The sequence below is a fragment of the Plodia interpunctella genome, chromosome 18 (genome assembly GCF_027563975.2).
Source record: "Plodia interpunctella isolate USDA-ARS_2022_Savannah chromosome 18, ilPloInte3.2, whole genome shotgun sequence".
Taxonomy (NCBI): Eukaryota; Metazoa; Arthropoda; class Insecta; order Lepidoptera; family Pyralidae; genus Plodia; species Plodia interpunctella.
This window is the reverse complement of record NC_071311.1, coordinates 7,323,352-7,350,203: the sequence shown is the minus strand read 5'-3', so window position 1 is coordinate 7,350,203 and position 26,852 is coordinate 7,323,352. Positions and strand designations below refer to the sequence as shown.

General features: G+C 34.5%; 2 protein-coding genes across 24 annotated transcripts in view; one reads left to right on the top strand and one right to left on the bottom strand.

Annotated features, from left to right (window-relative positions):
* Window positions 1-26,852, top strand: part of Trpm (Transient receptor potential cation channel, subfamily M) — a 171,131-nt gene that overhangs the window by 34,418 nt on the left and 109,861 nt on the right. Inside the window, exon 1 of one of the 23 annotated variants that reach the window (XM_053758236.2) lies at window positions 13,341-13,594. The exons of 21 other annotated variants lie outside the window; for them this stretch is intronic. In XM_053758236.2, the coding sequence (XP_053614211.1) occupies window positions 13,565-13,594 (30 nt within the window). In that variant the 5' untranslated portion in view covers window positions 13,341-13,564. Of the gene's footprint in view, window positions 1-13,340; window positions 13,595-26,852 lie in introns of those variants that run through there. One more of the 23 variants, XM_053758233.1, reaches the window with a different exon arrangement.
* Window positions 437-6,714, bottom strand: LOC128677413 (cholinesterase 2). Its single transcript, XM_053758240.1, has 3 exons — window positions 6,485-6,714; window positions 2,351-3,576; window positions 437-1,945 (listed from the first exon to the last, which is right to left on the bottom strand). The coding sequence occupies exons 1-3, from the start codon at window positions 6,647-6,649 to the stop codon at window positions 1,684-1,686; spliced, it is 1,653 nt and encodes a 550-aa protein (XP_053614215.1). The 5' UTR covers window positions 6,650-6,714; the 3' UTR covers window positions 437-1,683.

Genomic DNA, 26,852 nt, shown 5'->3' with positions numbered 1-26,852 from the left:
AGCTAGTCCCAAAGTTCGAGACTTGTGTTATGGGATACTAACTCAACGATACTATATTTTATAACAAATACATATATAGATAAACATCCAAGACCCGGGCCAATCAGATAAAGATCATTTTCCATCATGACCCGACCGGGGATCGAACCCAGGACCTCTCGGTTCAGTGACAAGAACTTTACCACTGCGCCACCGAGGTCGTCGAAAGTGCTTGAAATAACTTTTGAATGTTTATTCTTTGTCATTACAAACATCATCAGAGAGACAGGTAGAGAACTTTGTTTTATAATATGTAAGGATATGTTTGTCCTTATCATAAATCATAATAATCATCTATCTGTTCGCGATAAACTCAAAAACTACTGCACGGATTTTTATGCGGTTTTCACCAATAGACGGGACGGGCCGCTAGTTCATAATAAAGAGCTACCAAATCCTGGACTTTTGCAATATTGCTTTATTTTTTTGTGATTCTTGCTTTAGAATAGTATAACCTCATAACCTCCAGTGGATGACGTACATGGCGACTAAGGGACAAAAAGATGATGTATAAAAACAGCATACCCAAAAAGGATTGACGTTAGGTTTATTTTATGTACATGCTCAGTCGAAAGCACTCGAACAACTTTTCGTGTGAAAGCAACCTAAAACCATAAATTTTCCACTACTTAGGTAGGTATTTAATTTTTTACTCCCATACTAAAAGTTGTACAGAATCATGGACTGAGCATGTATACAAAATATTGCCAATGTATAAAAAGTCACTCTGTAGAAGGCCACTCAGTGAACCCGACCCATGTTGTACAATACAAATTAATAACTATATCTTTTTCCAAACCATTGATTTTAATACCATCTGATTTCTAGGATGGCAAATTGAATTCAAAGTAGTGGCATAGAAAATTGAGCCTTATTTTGTATTCACCACATAGTCGTGATTGCTTTCAGTGGGGTTTTCACTTTCAAGGAGATTCAACGCATATAAATTTGTCCCTGGGAACTCCGTGACATCTATCAGATTTGCAATTTATTAGAAGTCAGATTTATGTAAAAAGATGTTTATGATTCTTGATCTTGGGAATTATTTTCTAAACTCGGGACTTTTGATTGATTTGATGTCAGTTTTTACTTACATTAGAATTTATTGGTTTTCAATCCTTTCGTGATAAACTTTGAATTTTCTATACTATGGAGGGGTTTTTCTGTGCGTGCAAGGATGATTTGTAAATATCTTTATCCTTGTCTTTCTGCTGTTATTTTTATGGTACTTTTCATAATTTTACAATAAGTAAGTATAACACAAAATGTTTATTGATTTTTTTTTCATATTGTCTTGAAATGATAATGCTTTTCTGAAAATTTATGCTGTGATACAAAAAAAATATTTTGTATTTTATGGCACCAACATTTAAAATTATTCCAAATATGTTCATAGTAATATTCTTGTTGTCATTTTATAAGTCTTTCTTATTCAGAATAGACCTATTTTAAAATCACTTAACTTACGAAATCAACAATTAAAAATAAAGAACAATACAGTACTTCTATGTTATGATCTAAACTCTCAAATTAAATATTCGTTGAAAAATGTGTTAAAGGTCAACTAACTGGCCGTTAAACATTACTAATCAACAAAGTTCAAACAAATATGCACTTAAAACTGAATGTAACTAAAATCCAATCTTAAAAAACTAAAATTTGGCACAAAATCAACAATAGACTTAATCCTACGATCTTCGAAGCTGACGACACTGGAACAGGAGTCTTATAATATTTGGAATAGAGTTGATTCCAGAATGTCATTCTCTGCGTGTGGGGGTTGATCTTTGATTCTTCAACCATGGGGTGACCTGGTGACCCTCCGAAGTAGAAGTAGTTGAATGAGGAGTTGGAGACGGTGAGCCATTGGGCTGCATCGTCGCGGGGTGTTGCGAAATTCGGAGTCCTGAAAATGAAAACAGAAGTTGTTAGATTCGAAAAAAGATAAATGGTTCGAGAAAAGGAAGGTAGTGCTCTCGCGCGCTTTGCTTGACTTGTTAGTACCCCTACCGAGCACCGCAGATGCAGTTTATTTGGACATTTAGTAAGAAAGCATTAAATAGGTACTTTACATGGCTAAAAATACAAATTTTACATTAACTACACCTATGATCTATGCCAAAAATGATACTTGCTCAGCTCTTTTATCGAAGAAGAAAACATCCAAATTATGACATGATTTTTGTATAAGGAAAGAAAAAATGAAAGACACAGATAGAAGAAATAACTAAATGCCAATACTGATCCAGTACTACAATATACAAATTTGATTTGAGACCTTGCCCTGTTATTTATTAATGAAACTACTTACCCAGCATTAGCAAACACCAAGAGTCTTCTGATAAATGAGAACATAGCCTGGGCTCCTTGTTCAGTCAAATTGGTCCCAAACAGGTATTCAAGTATACCACCATGCTTCACTCCGTTCAACGGAATAGCTGGATATGTCCAGTCAGCATTAGTTGAACCCCTGTATGCAAACTCAAATAAATGCACTTTCGCTGATGATGTCGAAGCTCTTTCCAATGCTCCTCTTATAGCAGGGACTAATATTGATGTATCTCCATGGTAGTCCAAGTAATCTTCAATATCCATTTCTGTACTATTCCCAAAATAAAAGTTGAAGATTGATGCAGAAGCGTTCTTTTTATTAGCATCTGTGTCAAATGCTAAATCCACTCCAAGGAACTGTGTGAAATTTTGAAACATCGGCCTTTTCCATGTATCTGCTTCAGCAGCTCTGATTGTACCTTCTCGATCTGTATAACCAATCAAATACGGTACTTGGCTGTACTTTCCTGAGCGCAGTATATTGATCGGTGCGTCAGTTAAGAAGGAGCCATTTAGTTGTGTGTTCTCAATGCATGGGGCAAACAAAACTGAATTATTGGTGAATTCCTGTTCTAGAACTGGCATTAATACTTCTATGTTTGTGTTGACTAGAGATCGGGCGAGTTCGGCCGAATTTTTGCCCTCATATGCAAGTTTTGCACCAACAATCTCAGCGTAGCCAATAGGATCGTAAGCGACAGCCCACGGAGCTAACACAGATCCACTGAGAACAATAGCTTTATGAAATAATCCTTCAGCTAATGGAGACATCGTTAATAAATCAACTATTGCAGCTCCAGAGCCATGTCCGAGAAGTACAACATTAGTAGGATCACCGCCAAATCCAGCAATATTATTTTTAATCCAATTCAAACCAAGAACGATGTCTTTTAGGCCAGCATTTCCTGGTGCTTCAGCGACTCCAAGACATAGAAATCCAAAGATTGATAGACGGTAATTCAACGATACAACGACAGCATCGTTAGTTACAAGTTGTCTGAAGGAAGATGGCATTCTAGATGATTGGTAGCCTTCGCTTTCAAGCCATACGAGGACGGGTTTTGCGTAGGTGACATTTTTGGTAAAAACGTCAAGATACAAGCAGTCTTCGACTCCGACGTGTCCTGAGGACGTTGGTTGGATACAGCGGATATTCCTATCCATTGCGTGGAATTCTGACGGGTATGGGGTGGCTGGGCTCGGGGCCTGAAATTAAAAAAAAATATCCCTTTATTATATAATAAACATTTTGAAAGCTATGGCGTAATGGGAGCTGTGAAACTAGATTTTCAATATATACCTACTAAGCCACATATATATTTGACTGTAAGGGATTAGTTATATATTTAGCTTGAATAGAATATAAATAGAAAATAAATAGAATTTAAACCATACTCCCAAGACTGAAATATGACCATATACTCGCTATCTATGGTTGATAAGGTGCAGGTGTGATCTTCATTGATAAGGTCAAGTGAGGGTGAAGAACCGATGTACTGATATGGACAAGCGTAAAGTGAAGCAACTAGAAATCATTATAAGAAAATGAAGAATAATGTTTTTTATACTTGAAAGAACAAGAAATGTCAAACAATCAAATCCGACGCAACTTGTAAATGTAGTATATCGTTGATTAACTAAATAAACCGTGGGTCGTTTAATTTCGATGCGAATTTTCATAATAACCTAATTGGTACGATCTCGGGTAGAAATAGTTTCTAATAGAAATACTTTCTTACTTTCTAAGACTGTATATGTATAGGAGAATAGGATACTAATTGTTCACCACTAATTTCTATTGTGGGGGCAGGCCTATGTCCAGCTCTGCGATAATATAATAGCTCTCTTAAAATACAATAACTAGAAAATTCTGCATGGTCTTATGTCTGATACAATTTACATTGTAAATTACCATCATTCATTATAATTGACAAGATTTTCCCCTTTCGTAATAAGATTGCTATGAATTACGAATATAGGTCGTAGTATTTTCCGAAAAAACCAAGCATCTTATCAGTGTTAGTCATTCATTAAACAATACAATGTAGCGATGATGGTGTAATGGTGAACCGAAAGGTCCCAGGTTCGAATACTACTCGTGCAACATGAGTCTGTATGCCAATCTGAATCATGTATAGTAGTTTTCATAGACTACCAACTGTTTCTGGTGTAGAAATACATCGTGAGGAAACCTGTACACTGGTTGATTCTCTATTTGTGTGTAAAATGGAGAAGGCAATGGCAAACCACTCTATTAATAGTGCCAAAAACGTCGTTGTGTGTGCTTCATTCCACATTCAGCCAGAGAAAGTTATCTAAAAAGTTAAATGGTACATACCTATCAATTCCACTTAGCTTAATCTATCTCTGGGATTTTTCGTTATTGGTATAATGATAAGTATATTTATTGATTAATTGTATATAGGTAGATTTAGGAGACCCCTAAATACAAATAAGTTCGAATGAGACAAAAGATCGAGTAGAAACTTTCAGTTTTTTATTCTGTGGTATATAATGTTTCATTATATTATATCTACCTATTAAACTATTAGCAGTCCACTAGTGGACTTCCAGGCTTTTGGAGGTGCGTCATCTTCGTGACGTGTTGGAGGTGATAATAGATATGTATAATAGTACCTAATGACAATTTACTTATAGGTACAGCATGTTACAAAATATCGTCAAGGATGTGTTGATAATTAGGAACCAATGGTTTGGTAATTAGGGACGCCAATGACCGCGCGATGTGGAGACGAGGGAAGTAGACCTTGAGCTTCGACGCTCAACGTCTGAGGAAGGAACAGGGAAAACGATCAAATGAGACATGAGATAATGTGCAAAATACCTATGTACATAGGCACGAAGTGGTAGGATATGGTACCTTGGGTAAATACTTACAGATCAACACAACAACACTACCTTAAAGATCAGACTACATAAGTCTACAAACGCATATACTGTAATTAATAAAAAACCTTATGGACCCTTCTTAGATATAATTAATTATTAATTATATTAATATCACATAGGTACATATACAAATTATTATTATTATCTTCGCGCACTTCGTATGTAAGTACGACATTCTTTGTTCTTACAAAATCATAATAAATTATACATTTAAACCTGTGACAGAAATCACACTGTCTATTGGTATAAACCGTACAAAATTCAGTCAGGTAGTTTTTGAGTTAATCAAGTTCATATAAGAAGGTGTTGCCTGTTGATATAGAGCTACGCAGCTATTCTTTAACATCAACAAACCAAACAAAGTTATGGGTTTCTTAGGAACAGATTGTATAAACGTGTGTTAACCTTGAGACGCTCTAGACCCATAACTTTATTGGTTCAGTTGTTCTGTTTAATAACAATGTCAAATATAAAACGATTTTCAGGTAGGTTCCTACCTACCTGTTACTACCTACGATAAGGATTGTTAAAACGTTGTTATGTAATTCTATGCCTAATTGCCATATGCCTATTGTTTATATGTTTTAATGGTATATTATCAGCAATCAGAAATTATTTTTATTTTTTAAATTTCGTCGTCAATCAATATCAGTGACGAGACTGTAAAATGAATTGACTATGGAACTTTCAACGCTGCCTGTTATAGACGAATCAATATATCGACGAATCGATATATAATCACCTATATCTATACTATAAATATGGAGTATCGTAGGTACAATCAAATAATTATCTTTCTCACTTACGTGCCATCTTTTGCCAAAGTGTACCAAAGTTGTATTGGCAGAACAAAGCAAATTTTGTATCATGAAATGTATTTTTGAATGTGATTTCATAACAATTCGTCCAGTAAATTTTGCGTGAAAGACTAACAAACATACACACACAAATACATCCTCACAAATTTAAAATCACTACCTTTCTCTACCTCAGTAATGATAGATGAACTGAAAAAAAAAACACTAAAATTTTGCGCAATGTTTACAAATACTTCGCAAGATTATCTCAGCTCAAACAGATAAATGTAGATACCTAGGTCATTTCTAAAAATAACTAAAATTCACTGTCACAAGTATCTCAATATAAGAAACAAAATGCAGTTTTACGAAAACACATAAATCCTTTTAAATAAATCAACACGTACCTTGAACCTGTTTGCTCCCGAGACAGGACCTCCGTACCTTAATCCGTAAAACTCAAAATAATCATCACCATAGCCCACTACAACCCCTTCAGTTGTGTTTACACTTAACGTTCTCTGACCACTGGTCACCGCCAAGGCGGCACTAAGCAAAATAATTAAAAACATTATTTAAACACACGTGCGCTCCGACGGAATGCCGTTAGCCGAATGAAATAAAATGCCGGGTTGCTGCGCTGACGCAACGCAACCACCTATTACGCTAAAACCACTTCAAAGATTACGTGATACAACGTTGTCCATCGGCTGGTTTTTTCAAGAAATCGAAACGTGACTCATGCAGACTCGTTAATGTATGATTTGTTTTGCTGTTGAGTTTTTAAGTGCATGGTTACTCATTGTATAATGCACTGTATCAACTATATGCGCTTTTATGAGTTATGTAGGCCTTTTTGGAGACGTAGCATGGTCAGGTAACCGTTTGATTATAGGCCATGAAAAAGTTAAAACATACCTACTTCCAAGCTAATGTTTTATGTATGTTTTGTCTCTTTCTGGTAATGGCAAATAAAGTAGGTATAATGAGCCCATCAAAATGGAGGGTTATTTTTAACATAGGAAGAAAATTTAATGTTCGCTTAGGTTATGTAGTGAGAATCTAATAGTACCTGATATTCAAATCATAATAATTATACAAATCTCTTAAAAATCTATTCCGTCTTGAATTATTTATAGGCACTTACTAGCAAAAATCTAAAAGTATCTATTAATAGTAAAAACTCAATCACCGACTGCGAAGAAGGGTCTTCAAAATTGAATTTTTATTCAACTACTGTAAATAGAAGAGGACGCAATATCTGACTTATTGCAGTTTCTTTTACACTCACATAGGACTATATTTTATGTTCTCAGACACTGTCATCTTTATCAGAATGCATTCTTTTTTTCAATATATTTGTATATTACAAAAAAATGCGAACGCTAAATGTTTAAATAAAAGTTGATTAAATAATGACTTGTAAATTTATTATAAGAATAGGTATTACAGCAAATTGATATCGATTCCGAATAACAAACATTTTTCATTGCCAATATAACGAATATGAATAACTAATATTATGTGGAAGTTGACAAATTGTTGTGACTAAGTAATTATTTTATACTACATTTGCGCCGATTTCTTGGGATTTGAAATAGTCACAATTTTAACTGACAGGATACTACCAGCAACTACGTAAACGCAACGCTACGCAACCTATTCCATTCAAAAAAACAGGGTTCTCCTAATCTCCTCTCCTAAACCTCTCTCTAATCTTGATAAAATATTGTATCTAAAGTAAAACCTATACATACTTTCTGATTGACCTGGGTGTTGGATGTTTTGTATATAGAATCATTATAACACAAGTCTCGAACTTTGGGGCTAATTCAATCTGTGTGATTTGTCCATAAATATTTATTTATTATTATTTATTCATTTCGATCTGTGGACTTCATTAGACTTTTTCATCCTACTTCTGAACAAAGAGATTTTGGGGCAGAAATCACACGCCAAAACATTTATGCGGTGAATATCACGACTGTATGAACGCGGCGTGTTCATTTTTTTTGAATAAAGAATATTTAAAAAAATATTAAACATTTATAAAATTAACATTGTACCAGTACTTTACTTATTTATAAAATAGGATAATTAAATTGATTACTGTGTGTGGTACAATTTAATCAATACTAATGATAGCCCACGGCGGCATTCAAAACGCCTCGTTCTCTCCATATTGTCTAACAAAAATTAACAAAATACCTAGGTTAGTTAGGTTAAACTAACAATTACATTAAAATAAAGACAGCGGTTAGAAATCAGAACTATTTTGCCTAACTGGCTCGTTCTCAATAATTACAATTGAACTATAATTTATAAGTTCACGTGACAATTTGAACGCCCACGCGTATTGACCCTCTGACACACGTCCTATGTCACATTCCTGCGAACGCGAGGTGACTGTTCATTAAAACAGAACTAAGATAGGATACTTGACCGAGCGACCAAAATTGCGAATGTTCTTCAAACTACCTAAGCGGGTAAACAGGCGTCCGGCCCACCTGATGTTCTGTGGTCACCGCAGCCTGTGGACGCCTAAAACACCAGGGGTGTCTCACGCACGTTGCCCACTTTGTGGCCTAGGTTGTTTTGCCCCAGTAGGTACTTGTAATTACACAGACTCTCCGCCTTACCCTTCAGGGACACAACAAGCTGTTGAAATTTGTGAGACTGAGTTGCCCAATACCCAACCTAATGTTTTTAAATGTTTCGATATGCAACAGACCTCAATGTGGAATATGAGTTAAAATTGTACATCGTATATGAAAAACTTTTATTTATAACTGTCTTTTGCCCGCGGCTACGTCCGCGTTTCTCTGCGATACTAACAAAATTTCACCCCCCTTTTGGGGATTGATTTTTGAAAAAATTAACCTATGTTTAAACGAGAGCCTTTAACTACATGTATATCAAATGTATATCGCCGTGAAAGTGAAACAGATAGACAGACTTTCGCATTTATAATATTAGTATGGGTTTTTGTTCAGATTTGTCTCCTGAAGGGCACATGCGTCGAGGTACTTAAAAACCTCGAAGAGGTCGGCACCATCTAAAAAATTTTGCCGCAGTAAACTTACATTAGTCATTCCAAGAAAAATCAATGAAGAATAACCCTGACTTTCATAATGTGAAATGCTGGTAACGCCTACGCTACAACTTATAAAGCTAAAACAGGAATTCGGTAAATTTTACAATTGTCTAATTGTAAAAAGTAAATTAATTAAAGTACATACTACTTATTCATTTCAATAGAATTTCCATGTTTTAGATATATTGCTTTCGGTGAAGAATCATGAGGAAAGTTATAACAATTTTCGAATAAAAAATCATTACATTCATACATCAAAATCAAAACATTTTAACTTAAAAATAACTAGGGATGTATAAAGGAAAATTATAGAAATCCAGAAAAAAAAGGTACTGCTAATACACCGACGACGACCTCGGTGGCGCAGTGGTAAAGAGCTTGCCTCTGAACCGAGAGGTCCCGGGTTCGATCCCCAGTCGGGTTGTGATGGAAAATGATCTTGTTCTGATTGGCCCGGGTCTTGGATGTTTATCTATATATGTATTTGTTACAAAATATAGTATCGTTGAGTTAGTATCTCATAATACAAGTCTAAAACTTACTTTGGGGCTAGCTCAATCTGTGTGATTTGTCCTATTTATATTTATTTTATCATGAGGAAACCTGAAACATGGTAAGGAAACCTGCACACTGTTTGTCTATTTGGTTCACTACTGTGTATACTTGCTGTAAGATAAGTCAAGTCAGATGACCAATAAAATTTGATATTGACGTGCGGTAGAGTGTTAAAGCTAAATAACTCTGGCTGTCCATCCAATGGCTGTGGCCAGTCTAGGGAAGACATTAGTTAGAAGAATTAGAACTCGCATTGTATAAATCAGCATTCAGAAAATTAGAGGTATAATATTTATAAAAGCACATAATTAATCGTTCTTGAACCGGTGTGTTGTATTCATTTCTAGACGTATTCTGTAATTTCTAATTGTTCACAGTGCCTGTAACATAGCATAGCCATCAATTAATTTTGCATAAAACATAGCTCGTTCGTGCCGCGCTAATGTGACTATAATGACGAGCAAAGTAGAAATGTACAACATTCGTTTAGAGTCATAGTGTGTAAAGTTGCAACACGTCCAGGAATGCCCTTATACCAGATTTTCCATGTCCCAGAATAATAAAAAAACCATTGTCTTGATGTCTATTTTTTCTATACACATTTAGTTTGGATGACAATACATTATCATGATAAAGATGACCTGATTGTACCTAGGAATGGCTCCTGACGGGAGAACCTCAATAAATTTTTTCGTCACACATTGAATGCGATAAGATCTCTCTGACAATAATAAAAGCTTGTATCCAAAATGACATTTTTGTGAAAAAGCTTATTGTTAATTATTGTTTAGGTTTAATTATTTTGTTATTACGAATCATTTATTGAAGTTACTTATGTCTGTCTTGGGTCACAGACTTACATTTGTACTAAATTCTAACTTAATCGGTTCAGTAGTTTTCGGAGCAAACTAGAATAATTATACAAGGTTTTTTTTTGCTTCTAAGATAAGGAACTATAAAAATCAGCGAGATTCAGTAACAGCTTGAGTGAAATCCTTATAAGAACGGTTCGTTTATTTCAATTTGTTCGTTCACGTTTGCTTTTTTCAGCAAACTCAATTAGTCCAAGATCAAGGTAGGCAGTTCTGTGCAAATTTAACTCGCAGTTAATCCGTAAAATTTTCTACCTTATGACTTGGAGTAAAGGATGGTGAGGACTGTAGGGTGTAATTTGGAGGTCTAGTACTTCCGTAGTGCGCATATACATAAATTAACATAGGATCAGCTGGTTTTCTGAGGCCAGAATAATTTATGGGCTTAAATTAATATTGCATAATTAATCTAAGTACAGAATATAGAGGTACTGTTTATATCTGTATTGTTACGGTTCTTGATTATGCGTTTGTTTGGTTTTTTATTATGTTCTCCCGTGGATGCCGTACGAGGCGATCAAGGGATAAAATGCCATGACAAAAGGCTACAACAGCATTCCCAAAAAGGGCTGAAGTCACGCTGCTGGCCGGTCGTAAAATTACCGAAAATTAAATGGTAATTTATTTCACGAGGAATGCGGGCTTCGTGACGTCACAATCATGAGCACGAGATATAAATTGTCAATCAAAATTTAAATCATAGTTTAATTTAACAGTGCAAAAGCGGAATTGGACCGCAAACTAACTATTGGTTAAGTATTCCCGCGGCGTTTCCAATTTGACCCGGGTTCATGCAGTGTGCATTAATTTGAGGCTTCGAATTAGTGCACAAAGTTAACCCGGAAAGTTAGCCAACTTCGAGAGCTAACTGGTGTCGCTTTGATTAGCAGTTGACACGTACCGTATGTGTTTGTCCATTCCCAACTGTACATAGAGTCTCTTTTTAACACTTTCGCGGACGCTCTACGAGACACAAAAGAACTATAATGAGCATGTCGCGCTGTTATTACTATTTTTCACAAATTTTCAAACTATATCTAGTTCAGTTAAAGAAAAGCCAAAATTTGACATGACCTAATGATTAAACTCAAACTTACATTAAAACATGGCTCTTGCTTGTTACCACATAATTAGTCTCCGAGCGCACAAACTTTGTCATCCCTTTCTCTAACTTCTCAACTGTTTTGTCATTTTGATCTAGTTAGGCGGTTTGCTAGGAAATGTACATAATTAATTATTTGTACGTACGTTCCTAAATAGTTATGATTTCGCCACTAAGTATAGTTACCTTAGGTGTGTCGTGAAAAATGAATGTTAGGTCTACCTCCCCTTTTGGTCTACCGATGAAGCGTTTGAGCATTTATCTAAGCAACTGTTCATAGTAAATCGCCCGCTTTTTTGATCGGTTTTTTCACCGATGTCAGATGCGATGCCATGCACGGAGGCAAACGGCTTTAAAATTTAATACATTTAAATAATCATCATTATACAATTAAGAACGTCGTTCTTGTCAGTGGAGAAGCCTCTATTTACATCTATCTTCTGCCATCGATTTGCACGATCCTTGTATTTTCTTTCAATTGATCCATTAATGCCCTTCGTGGCATATTTTCCTTGTCCGACTTTCCTTCAATCAAGAATTCCATAAAGGTGTATAGAAGGTGACCAAGGGTGAGTTTCACGGCGTGTAGCGTTTCATTAGTGTCGCATTTTTTTTTTATAAATAATCATTTTTTTTTAAATTAAACATTTATAAAATTAACTTTGTACCAGTACTTTACTTATTTATAATATAGGATAATTAAATTGATTACTGTGTATGGTACAATTTAATAAATATTAATGATAGCCCACGGCGGCGTTCAAAACGCTCGTGAAATTCACCCCCAAACATCTTTCCTTGTCTTGTCTTTATCGCCTGCAGTAATGATCTCTTTGATCATAATCTTGTACTTCCTCGTTAGTCTTTTTATATACCCAGCTAATTTCTGATTGAAAGGATAACACTGATATGTGGTCGTCCAAATCAAAAGGGACCTTATGGCGCCCGGCACTTACGCCATTATTGCCGTTGTTTAGTACTCGAACACCGGCAATAAAGACCTAAGTGCCAGCCACCATAAGGTCCCTTTTTATTGGACGACCACATGTATATAATTATTTTTTAATCAGTGGCTCAATTTTTACTTTTGAATTATGAAGAGCAATTGTTCTTTTCAGAATCTTCAGGCGCGTGTAGTTTAATCAAATCAAATACAACACAGACATAAAATTAAATCTACAAGTGTCGTTTTTATGTCCATCGCTAAAATATTTATAAGAACATCCAACGGAATGCCATTGACTACGATCCCTTCCTAAGTAATTGTATTTCTACCTTTTAGGGTTGAACAAAGCAAGCTTTTTGCTTCGTTTTGAAGGGAGCCGGGTATATCTATGCTATTTTCAGTCTTTTGGTCTTTACTTCTGTTACTTACCTTGTATTTAACGTCGATATGACGCTCAACTGTTGCATTTAATCTCTCGCCCACTGTACAATCAATTGCATATAAAGTGACTACACTTCAAAGAAGCTGTTATAAAACCGAAATTACAATGAATGTGAGGCTTAATTAATGTTGGCTGTACATTAATAAATGCACTGTGAGAAGACGGCTGTTGTGTGAAAGAGATAGCGATTCTATTTAAGGTGTAAGACAGAGATGTAGATAGATAAAATTTTGTTCTTTCGCGTGCTCCTTTGAGTTGAGTTTGAGTTGCTAATGTTGTTGTCGCTTGCAAGTGAACATGTCAATTAATCTAAATCATGTTGTGAAGCAGTTTCGATTGTTTTATTTGCATTTTTGTTAATTTGTGACGGTGTAAGTAATCTAATATACTTTGACCTCATGAGTTGACCACCAAATTTCGGAATTTGTGGTTTATGTGTGTATGTGCAAAGTGTGTGAAAGATCAAAGGTTGAAAAATGTGTGCCGGAATAGTTAAATTTATAAAGGTTTGACTTATTATTATGCTTGAAATACATGGTGACATCGTCGATTTGAGAAATAACGTACAGTCTAAGAAATGTTATTTATAACTCTAATATAATTTCATACATGTATGATTTTGTTTTGCATCATTTATATTAATAAAGCTTGGTACCTATATACAAAATGTAATTGTCATATTTAACAAAAACATTTTGTCACACCCTGTCAGGACTTAGCGAAAATGTTATTTATTATATAGAATGGATCTTATCCTTGATTGTAGGTGTACGAACAGCTACGCTACGTTTTTATTTATTTTATTTAAAATTAAAAAAAAATATATTTCACTTCAGGCATCGCCAGGATTATTTGTAGGGAGGTATATCTGCATCTGCACATAAAATATACATACATGTATATAGTTATATAGTTTTATCTTCGGACATAGCGGCCGTGCTTCGGTTTAATTCTCCTAATTAAATTCTTCGCTTGCCATACATTAAACTAAAACTAATTAAAATAAAATATAATAAATTAAAATAACTACAAAAGGTTAATAACACTTTGTCTCTATATATAAATCTTATACATTTCTAAATGTAACCTAAATTTTCTTTAACAAATGTCATTATGTGCGACACCCAAGCGACGGCGACGCCGCATTAGAAAACGAAACTTGTAAAAATAGAATTCAGAAACTATGCACAAGAAAAACTGTATTTCTTTGCAGTTTTATCATTCTTTTGAATGAACTGTATTTACCTTTGACAAAAACTTTTAATGGTCTCTTACTGAAATGTCTGCCTCTATACATATAAAGAATACCTACTGGCTTGTTAAATGTTATTTATCAACTTTTCTTTTTTTTTTTCTTCAGAATCTGATATATTTTCTATACAGTATTTAAAATAAGTCAAGCAGAACAAGATTTTTATTTTATTTGTTTTTTATAAGTCGTAACATAGTTACTTGAAGTTCGAAAATCGCGTACAACGTTAGATTACGTACATAATCAGGCACCTATGTTTCGTGGGATGACATCATCCTTATCGTTACATATTATTGTAATATCCTTATATATAATACAAGTACTCTGCCGCGTCTGTCAGTCTGTCAAACTCAATAACTACTGCACGGGTTTTCATGCGGTTTTCACCAGTAGATAGTGTGGTTCCTGAGGAAGGTTTAGGTGTATAATTTATTATGTTTTTATCCGAGCGAAGCCGGGGCGGGTCGTTAAAGATGTAATCTAAAAATTTTGATATCAACTTTAAATGGGTGGAATACAATAATTTGACGCTGTCAAGAATGGGTGTCAGTGATTGGACTACCGAGAGATACCGAAGGCCATGTGAAGTGGAGAAGGAAAAATAGGAAAGCGGTCCTGGACTCCGACGCTGCGGAAGGAACCAGGAAAATACTCAGATTAGAGGGAGATGTAATAATATTTTGAATGATCTAGTATCGTGATAATATTACGTGATTTCTGTGTGTGATATTTATAAATTTTATCTTGATGTTATATTTGTGTTATCAGATGCACTGTACATAGAAGTAGATAACTATCTAGTACGATGTTTGATCAATTGGTTGAACAAAACAATTGAAAAATGTTGTTTTGTTACTTGTAAATGAATCTTATTTTAATAATAGCATTGTAACAAATCTAACTATTGACAAAAGTATACAGAAGAAAATACTTCTTAAAGTGTAAAATTAACGTCAAAGTAATAGTCAACTGTTACTTTGACGTTAATTTTAATCTGCGCAGAAAACGCAAATGATGTATGGAATTTAATTCAATAAACGCCAGCGCCAGCGCACGTAAACATTTTTACATATTTCTTGTGATGCAAATTTTCATAAATACATATTGTTCGGTTCTCTAGAAGTTATGTGTTAATTGTAGATAATAAATGAATTTACGAACCCGTCTAAAAGCACTTACTTAATCATCTATTGGCTTTTATATATAAGTATCTTTAATTAAATATTACGGGCCTACATAGACTGAGTGGTTGTGAGTGATGGAAGTTAATTGTTTCACATTTTTATCGTTAATATTTGTTTTGTAATATGGAAAATGGCCTTTTTCAGATTTCCTTTTCACTTGGGTCTTGAATGTACAGTTCCGTAGTACATGAGGAATATGATATATACTCAGGTAGATAGATAGATGAACTCTTTAATGCACTATTCACAAGGAGTTATAAGTTACAACAAGGTCTTTAAACATGATGAGCGCAAAGGCGGGCTTATCACTAATGCAATTTTTTCCAGCCTTTGGGTGGAAAGAGACACAAGACTAAGTAAACTAAGAGGGTACAGTATATAGTATTAAATAAATTAAATACACAAAAAAGCAGGTATACATCGTATTCCTCATCTACTACGAAAATATATCTAAACAAACAATTATAGTAGGTACTTAGCAAATATTATAATATATCGAATCTTATAGATAATATAGTACATTACATATTAATAAATACTCTTTTAAAATTCCAAATCCATGGGAAGTTCCCATGGAAGAAAAAAAATCTATTTTATTCTATTGTTAGCTTATTCCCGCGGCCGCGCCCGTGTGCAAATAGAGAAAAGTCTCATTCTTTTATCGCGTATTCTGTAGGATTGATAATTTTTCTTCATTAATCGTGAAGTGGTTCACTGAATACCTACAAAGTCTATATATCTATCACACACACAATCAGTGTGTGACAGATGGCGGGGTAGGTAGTCATAAAAGTCATGTCAGATGCCTTTAGGCGACTTGAACAGAATCTGATACCAGTGTTAGTAATAACACAGACTCGATATGATGAAGATGAGTGTGTAGTCATTTACAGTTATTGAGAAAAAAGTACTGTATACAAGAGTTATGTGCCTTGTGAGGAACGGAACCCTAATAATAGAAAAAACGTAGACCAAATAACAAAATAATAGCCATGCGAATTACACCAAGGCCCTCCCTCGTCTTGTCCGCTCGTTATACGATCTCGCCAATTAATGGCGGGAATTATTGCCCGGTGACTGGCGGCCATCTTGGCTGGGAAGATACAAGACCAAAACGGGACGTTACAGTCGTCCTTTCTATAATCGCACCGCACCCATTGCTTGTCTATCTGAAACACTTTTTATATATTTTGTTATATTTATTAATTACTACCTAGGAGCTTCGTTCCCGTGGGAATTTCGGGATAAAAAGTACCGTATGTGTTTTTCCATTTTCTACCCGTGTATAAATTCGGTCCAGTAGATAATGCTTGAAGGGGTGCCATGATTGCACAGAGACGCTACATGCGCTAGAGACGCCCTGTATGAAGATACAGCCTCCATCGCAGGCATGTTGGCTCCACTCCAAGTTTCCACTCGTGTTATCAGGCTTTCCACCAAATTAGGCTGTATTTCTCAAATTGGATGACGTTTTTCTTGAGATCTTTTTATTTGATGCTAGATGTTGCCCGGGGCTTCGCTCCCGTGGGAATTTTGAGATAAAATATAGCCTATAGTAATCTTGGATAATGTACCTTTCTAATGGTGAAAGAATTTTTGAAATCGGTCCGGTAGTTTCGGAGATACGATACACAAACGCTTACCTCCTTACCTTACTCCTACCTTAATTTTTAAAAATTCTTGAGATTGTACAAGTTAGGTATGTTGTTCTGTATTATGGAATATCTTCCATTATAAATGTTAAAGTGTGTTTGTCCGTTTTTCACGTCAAAACGGAGCAACTTTTGAACAGAGATTTTTGATGTGGAAATAGCTGGAGACCTGGGGTGTGTCATAAGTTAGTTTTTCCGCGGGCGGAGACATTTGTAAAAAATAAAAAAATAAAAAATTTCCAGACATATGTTCCATATCAATTGCTGTAAAATTATAACTTGCTTAAACACCCGCACTCTGGCTACGCCCGTTCCGTTTATTGTAATTTTATGCCAGCTCCACACTATTGCCGAACTCGGATACATGCCGACAGGAATGCATAGTCAATATGAGTACTTTTATTTACCGCAATGTAAAACCAGCAATGTATACCGAATCCGCTAAAGTATGGCGAACTGTTCGACAACAGTGTGGAGCCGCATTACAATTTGTATTGTTTTTGCAATAACGCTCAAATAAATAAATAAAATAATGTTATTCTAATATTTTTATTGTTTCCTCCAATCATCATCAAAAGAGATTTTCATTGGTTTCATTTCAAGCTGTTGTCGGACCAATACGGTGGTAATAGAGGTGAATTTGCTGTGATTTCTTTTAGTATGAGATGCTGTTGATATGACTATAAAGATCAAAACGTGCGATTAATAATATTACCATCAATTAATCTTTCATCTTCATCTTCAAGGAAAGTCCTTGAAGTATTAAGTCTTTGATTTCGCAAAATCTTTTTTTATATTTTTAATAATAAAGCTGAAGAATTTCTTCGTACATTTGCTTAACTTTTTTTTTATTAGTACAATAAAATAATAGTCGTTTTGTTTACAATCGCCTATTTGGTTTAAAGTTTAAAGGTAAAATTTACTAATTATTATGGCAGTTACCTATGAAGTTTATGAAATGTATAAAAAAACATCTCAATCCATTTAACGTGAAAGAAGAACAAACAAGCACATTTACGTTTATTATACATATAAGTATGGATATGGTGTTTATGTATTAAAATCCTTATGTGTGGTCGTCTCAATCAAAAGGGACCTTATGGCGGCTAGCACTTAGGTCTTTATTGCTGTTGTTTCAATACAAAACTACTTTTGATTTGGACGACCACATATGAGGCGAAATTACAAATTCGAAGTAACCAGAACAGCCTTCTTTTTCAACAAAATATATTTCTAAAAAATAATTCATGCTTAAATCACTCATTGTTTATACTACAATCCGTCTTAATAACAACACAAAAATGTGTTTTTTTCCATTACATTAAGGCTCGAATTGGAATTTTAAATAAAAAGTACATTATTGGAAACAAGAATGTAACAGATTGGAAAAGGCCCTATAAAAACACGGCCTTGTCAAATTACGCTAGAAATTGGTTTGTATAAAATTTCCCTTTGCATTAACAAAGCGAATCGTAGAACTAGCGAATCATTTTAATTTAAAACTGGTTTTTCTTATTTTTCTTTTGTGCCAGTGTTATTTCTATTTAAAATAAAGTGTTCTTTATTTTTTTTTATTATTTAAATTTAGTTTATAACGATTAAGTGTGAAATAATATTGTTGGCCAGTCACAGAAAAAAAAGATGACCTCTCCATTCTACCATGTTCTATTACGTCGAAGTGGGCTATTTTGATAATGTTTTCATCAAACTATAAGCTCTCGACTCCCGTTATCTTAACGCGTCATACCCAGGAGCTCAGCTGGATCGATCGGTTTAAGTGCACTTTTGGTTATCACCTCGCTCGACCTAATTCCTGGATCACTTAGTGTAGCTTATTGTAGAGCTGCCAGGTGTGAAATAGGTAGTTAGACTAAGCTGGACCATCAGGTCCACCTGCCTACTACTACTAAGACAGTACGCTTTTTCCCCAGTGATTGATTGAAATTGAGGAATATGTGTATTGTATGGCACTTTTCATAATATGTTCATTTAGAAATAAAATATAGCTTATAGCAATCTTGGAGAATGTATGTATGTAGATAGATAACTACTTCATCTCTGTTATATAGTTACATATAAAGAAACATAAAAAACAGAGAGAGAGAATACCAATAATGTTACCTACTTTAAATCCCCAGTCAAAGCTTTTATTCAGTAATTAGGTCGTTATTTTTTCGCTTATTCGATTTTAAACTATGTTTATATACAAACTAGCATTTCGGGACTACTGCTGAGAACCGAAAATAAAAACATTTTGGGACTTGAATTCCGTACATGGACAATATCAACATTATGGCTAGGTAAACCGCTCGCGATCTACCATAATCAGCAATAGCTACACTAATTCTGGAATTCCTGAAGTTGTTCAACAGATTAGCCTCACGTGTTCACTGGTACGGAGAGGGATATGTTTTGGAAAAACATTCGCCACCAACGTTAGCACTCTATTCCTCTCTCTCTCTCTCAAATTTAAATTTCTTTACTAATACTAGTCGTTCGGCCCGAACTTGGACCTCGCGAACACAATAAATTATTGTTGATTTATTACAAAATTGTGAATTTTCAAAAACGACTTAACCTATTTTGATGCCCCATGAACTTAAAAATTCTATTGACATTTACTTTAGACTTTTAAATTTCATCAAAATCAGACCAATGTTTCGAAAGTTTCGCGTTACAAACATACATACATACAAAAAAAATATTTTTGCCCCAAGTTGATTTGTCAATTAACAAGTCTGGAATTATTAGTAAATAGGAAAGTACAGTCGACGGGACATTTATTTATTCAAATTACATCGCAAATTCGCGACTATTATGGCGACATACGATAACTGTTATTTGCAGTGAACTACTGAAATAAAAGCCAAAAATGTTACGTATAGTTTTGCATGCAATATCAACACTTACAGTTAACTAAATTAGTAAAGAATTAAACAAAAATTCTACATTTGTAACATACATCACGTTTTTACCCCTTACGGGGTAGATAGAGCCAAGAATTGCGAGATTCGAAGGCCACACATATAAAATATATTTTTAGTAATTTTCTAACAGAAAAGAAGACCAGAATAAAGGAAACGTTAAGAATGAGTTACACCGTCAAATTCCGCCGGCAACGTGTAGACAACACAACGTATTTGCGTTTTTCTGCACAGGTTAAAGTTAACGCGTTACAAACATAGGTACATACATATAAAAAATTAATTTTGCACCAAGTCGACTTGTAGACCTTGCTCGATTCGCCCGCTCGGTCAATTACTGTTATTACAAAAGATAAGTACCTAAAGTGTATGGGTTTTATTTTAGCAAAATGTAGGGTTTTATTTTAGCAAAAAAAAAAATGCGAATATAAAGTATGTTCGCATTTCGCGCTGTGGTTTTTTCTAATCTCCCTCATCCCGTTTTTATTTAGGGCTCACACGTCACGAAGACCGCGGTAAGTGTAAAAATATTGAAGATTCAGCTGTTCGTTTACAATCACCTGTCTGACTTCTACCCTCCTTGGGAATAATATTGTTATCTAACCGCTGCGAAGGCTACGTGTTCCTTAGTCACCTTGTACGACATCCACGGGAGGATATTGACCGATGCTTTTAAATAAATATATTTTAATACGTTATTGCATAAAATTACAGAAATTATTTACAAGGTAGACTTTAACGCCATATAGCATTCTCCAACAGTCGACCATTCTATCTAGTTCTGTTATAAGCCTTTACACAATGGAACATACTAAGGTTGGTTTGCTCCGTCAACTTTGACGTTAACTTTAACGTGCGCAGAAAAGTACAAAGTACGCCTTTTTGTCTAAACATCAGCGGTGCGCCGGTTAAAGTCAACGACAAATTCGACGGTGCAACTCACCGTAAAATTCAGTCTTTCTTGTTTAACTTTACCTTGACCGTGGATATCGTGCTCACCTCCCATAAAATGTAGTAATAACCTGAAAATGAGCATAAATTGTATGAGGATTATATTAGACTAGATGTCGCCCAGGGCTTCGCTCCCGTGGGAATTTTGAGATAAAATATAGCCTATAGCAATCTTGGATAATGTATCTTTCTAATAGTGAAAGAATTTTTGAAATCGGTTCGGTAGTTTCAGAGATGCAACAGAGATCAAACATACTCACAAACATACGTCTTTATAATAATAGTGTAGATAGTAATAGATTGATGTATTTCTTGATAATATATTGTTTCACAAAAAACCGTAACCGTAACCGGTAAACACCAGTTTCCTTTTGTTCTCAGAGTAATTTGATTCCCTTTGTAATAAATTTAAAAATAAAAACAAAAAGTAAATTGAAATTCATATTCGTACAAGAAATACACTCATAGTCAAGCTAACCTGCAATATTGCACTCGATGAAATGCCGTGAGCGTTATGGGTAACTGTGCAGATTACTATACCTACATATGTTTACTTTTCTAAATAGAAGAAATAAAATAAATTGTGAAGAAAGATAGACTTTCGTGATTCTGCAATTACAACTGTACGAACAAACGAACATCACACTTAAAATGCGAGAGTCTCTCTGTTTCGGAATAGATATAGTTTCATGACATTCCAGGAATAGGCTACCACAGGCGGAGCTGTGAGCAAACAGCTAGTCCTAAATTAAATAATTTAACATAATTTGCATAAAATTTAGTTATTAGTTTAGTAATTTTAAAATAAACAAGGCGAATGGTAACTTCGGTGTCCATTACACTTCCCATAATAACCTCATTAATATTAAGGGGAATTTTCTATTTAAATTAGGCAGGGGCCAAATATAGGGAAATGGACCTTTATCGGGATGACGACGGTGGCAAGATAAATAAGGATTTGAATATATAATTGGGGATTTCATGACTATAGTCGATTTGGGTTGCATCAGTAATTTTAGACTATTGATGTATGTAGAATATAGTATTGATGAGTTAGTATCGCATTCCAATAACACAAGTTTCGAAGTTACTTTGGGGCTAACTAACTTATTGAACTTTGAAATTAACTCATATTTTTACATACAAACTTCTTGAGACACACACAGTGTCAAACACTCATACTTTAACTCGTATGCATATTGTATGATCCAAGCATAAATAACAAAATAAAAAATTAAAACAATACACGACCACACAAGCAGACTCCAAAACGACACATCCGAACCCTGGCCCCCACTTCCACCAAAATTTATCTCCTATATCCAATGATCACATAATGTTATTGTGGGCGAGTGTCCTGGAGTCCTGCAACACAGGATTTTCCTAGCTTAGGTTAATTACAACTGTTGTAATCTGAATTATGGTGGAAATAAATATTTTTTTCTTTTCTTTTCTTTCTTAACTCAATCTGTCTGATTTGTTCCTTTATAATTATTTTTATTTAAACCAAAACTGAAATTGATTAAAACATGTTACAACCTATCTAATCATTTAGTTAGACTAGTAAAAATGTATCTATATGTTCAACTGAACCAAATAAGCGCCACATCGATTAAACCTTGGCACTTGGCGTGATGGTAGCAATTACAGAATATAAACATTAGTGTTTATCCTAACTAATATTATAAATTTGAAAGTAAGTTTGTTTGTTACATCTTCATTACGAGACTATAAACGACTCCTCCATCAGTTACTCTCCACACATGACTTGCACTCCAATTGACATGTAATTATATGTATGTACTTACCTATCCTATATATACTTATTTGTTTTATTATTATACCTGTATTAATAGACCTATCTGTATAATTTCATACTTTCTTTTGTTTTTATTTTTATCAATTTATAAATTACGCACTGTATTATGAGGATCTGTATTAAGTAAAACCTTTAGTTTTCTTCCCCTAGCAGCAACTTTTTAAACAAAATGTATATTAACAAACCGTGAATAACGTGGTTGGTTACAAAATTATGTAAACTAAATAGAATAAGTCTCATTTTGTATTATTTCATTTTGTAACTGTTTGTTGTTCCGTAATAAATAAATAAATAAATTCATGCTCTATCTACTCAACCAATCTTCTTGAAATTTTTCATACATGTAGTTTGAAGTATGGAGTTTGTAACGTAGGGACCATTTTCACATCAGAAATTGACGCGGGCGAAACCGCGGGCAAAAGCTAGTACAATATACATTAACTCGTGGAGCCATATAATGTACATTACGGCAAGAGCCCAAAAGGCTGGCAGCGTTGCCAATATGCACTGCAATGCTAGTGTATGAGAAACCTTGGATCAACAGTTAGCTGTGATTGTCGTGAACGAGGAAATATCGCTACCAAATATGACATTAAATTTTGCCCTGTCACGTAAGCGAAATATTTACCTAGGGGTGTGTTTCCACGCCTTGACATTATACCACTGAATTATTAATTAATAGGTCAAGCTGTGTTGTTTTAGATATTCTAATAAAATGTCTATAAAAATGCGACCTTATTCTGTAATATACTGACTGATGATACAAAGCTTAATTAAATTAACTAGGAATTTATGTTTAACCCCCGACGACAACCGAACGGGAGTTATAAGTTTAACGTGTCTGTGTAGCTGTATTCCTGTCCGTTGCATCGTTGCAGCCAAACGGCTGTTTCGATTTTGATCTAGTTTATTTTTTTTTTTGAGAAAATTTAATTGAGATTTTTCTTAGCTATGTTTGCAAAAATTGTGGCTAGCCGTTTACAAACCATCAGATCTTATCTAGCAAATGAGATGCTGACAGCAACTGAATTTTTAAATTTAGTTTTTTCATACACACATTCTGTATCGTAGAGTGAGTGGCAATCCCTCTCTCACCATCCTTCTAATCAAAAAAATCCAAGCATTCTCATTGATGATTTAATATTGGGATATTAGTAAGATAACTGAACAATTAAGCTAGATATTATAAAATTACAGCAATTAAATTAACAGTAGTTAATTACTGTTAATAATTACATTCAAATGATAAAGCCAAAAGGAATTAAAATGACAAATGTAGGTCACCTTTCGCGAAACGGGTAACAATTTGATAAGATCAGAATTGAGGATTCCGTGGATATTCCGTTTCGCCCCCTCCAGGGTAATTTGTTTTGATTAATGTTTGTAACTCAATGAAACAGGGTGCGTTGGTTACTTACGGCTTTTAAATAGTTGGGGGCAGAAAAACCTGATCTCCTTTTCGTAGTAATTTGCTTAGGTGGGTCGTCAGGTCTTATCTGCCCTCGACTGTACCCACCCATCTTTGTATGCAGGACTTCATATAATGATATGGTTACCCGCAATTCCGTCCGCGGTATGGTCAATATCTATTACGAATTTCCTCAAAATCGGTTTAGCGGTTTAGCTGTGATAACATGACAGATGCATCGCATCTACGGCTTGTCTTGCGATCTTTTGTAAGTAATACAAGTTTTTTTTTATAATTTAGATATATCTTTACAGAATAAACATTTAACTAGATCGGAGACAAAATCTATTAAGTAGCTCATAAACCAAAGTACATTCTGTACAAAAGCCGTGTCTGAAGTGACATTGTAATAAATTGCAGATAACAAAGTTAGATGGTAATTAATGAGCGAATTTATGGCACGTTTTATTCGCCTCTCTCTAACTTTATGGCTTCTGTTTCTATAAAACTTCTTTGGAATTGTTAACCGACTATCTTTAAATCTTCTTATAGAATACTAGCGGCCCATCCCGGCTTCGCTCGTGTAAAACATAATAAATTATCCACCTAAACCTTATTCAGGAATCACACTATCTATTGGTGAAAACCGCATGAAAATCCGTTAATAAAAAAAAAAATATCTTGTTTTTGGTGAAATAAAATGGTTGAATTCTAACTGCTCCGTGCTTCGGAAGACATGTTAAGCCGTTGGTCCCGGTTGTGATTGCAATCGTTAATAAATTGTTAATAAATTGTTAATAAATCGGTTATAAATCCTTAATAAATAAACTACCAATCCGCAACGAGCCTGCGTGTTGGGTCATGGCCCATGTATACACCCACATATACTTATCCGCCCATAGGGAAGGCCAGTACCCCAGCAGTGGGGACTATTAATGGCTGATAATAATGGAATGATGATAGTGGTTTTACACGCCAATAAATACCTCTTTACTGTATTTTTATTCCGCAGGTTTAATAGAAGAAATTTGTATAAAAATAAGTAGCATCTATGTACTTTGTTTCCTATTATAATTTTAGTTTGTAATTGTCACGTTTGTGTTGAGTATATAAATTAATTAATAATTTATTTATTTCTCTGTCAGGCCCCCTTCCATCTTTTTGTTTCATCCGAAACTGTAATGAAGCGAAACTCGAGATCTGCTTGGTAAACGAACTCATTGTTTTTAAGATTCGTCTGCGCCTCTCGTTTACCTCCTCGAGTTTGCTATTTTTGCCAAGACTCACCTTGTAGGACATCCACTATGGAATAGTAGTGTTCTTGGCTCTCTTCTTCTTGTTCTTGTATCTCTGTCAGTCTATAGATATATAGACTGACAGAGAAATAATGACGTGTGCTTCCGCTAAGTATTAGTACTATATAGTAGTTATGTGGTTAATTTAGTTATATTAATGGTGGTGGTTAAGGGTTTGATGTCGTTTGCATAAATAATGACAGGTCAATAATCGACGGGCCTAGAATAGGTCGTGTCATGGATACAATATATAATAACAAACTGTAGTCACATTGATTCAACAAGTTTTGTACAAAGATATCATTTCTGACACAAGTTTTTGTTGTTGCCAAGTGAAATCTTATTGGATTCGATGTGTGACAATAAATCATGAGCGTGCAGTAAACCGTTGAGGATATAGATAAAAGAAATATATATGTTCAGGAGTTCCCACGTCAGGAGCCGTTCCTGGGTGCAGCATAAGGTCATGCTTATCATAGTAATGCATTTTCATCAAACTAAAAATGTGTACAAAATTTCGGCCCAGTCGGTTGAAGATATCTGCTTCAAAATTGAGTTGCTAGATTCCGCTCGGATAAACATAGCTACATACTGACATAGTTACGTAGGAATATTGCAAGTTAAATAAAAGCATGTAAAATATAACATTATGTAAATGAGATCATATATTATTTGCTTACTCTGGTTATAAAGCCGATTATGGCGTATGAATGGATTAAGTGTCTACCTCAGTTCTTTTTTGCATGTGAAAGCATTCGCAAATAATAATAAATTTCTCTGAATACATTTAAATATACTAGTTGTTCGCCGCGAACCTAGACCACAATAGAACACAATATTTTTTTATAAATTGGGAATATTTCAGAAACGACTAAACCGATTTTGTTATTCCACGAACTTAAAATATATTATATAATATATTGTATGTCAATATAACACAACTTTTAAATTTCATCAAAATCAAAACAACGGTTCGAAAGTTATCGCGTTACAAACAAATAAACATACATACATACATACATAAAATATATTTTTATCCCAAGTTGATTTGTAGACCTCGATCGCTTCGCTCGCTTCGTCAATTAACAAAACTGATTTTATTTGTAAATAGGAAAGTACAGTCGACGAGACATTCAATTACATCGCAAATTCGCGACTATTATGGCGACATACGATAACTGTTATTTGCAGTGAACTACTAAAATAAAAGTAAAAAATGTTCCGTTTAGTTTTGCATGTAATATCAACACTTAACAGTTAACTAAATTAGTAAAGCATT

Excerpts from the sequence above, each read along its gene's own strand:
- LOC128677413 (XM_053758240.1), bottom strand. The coding sequence starts at position 6,649 with ATGTTTTTAATTATTTTGCTTAGTGCCGCCTTGGCGGTGACCAGTGGT. Across the intron at positions 3,577-6,484 it reads CGGGAGCAAACAGGTTCAAG|GCCCCGAGCCCAGCCACCCC; the intron begins GTACGTGTTGAT and ends TTTTAATTTCAG. Across the intron at positions 1,946-2,350 it reads TTGGTGTTTGCTAATGCTGG|GACTCCGAATTTCGCAACAC; the intron begins GTAAGTAGTTTC and ends TTTCATTTTCAG.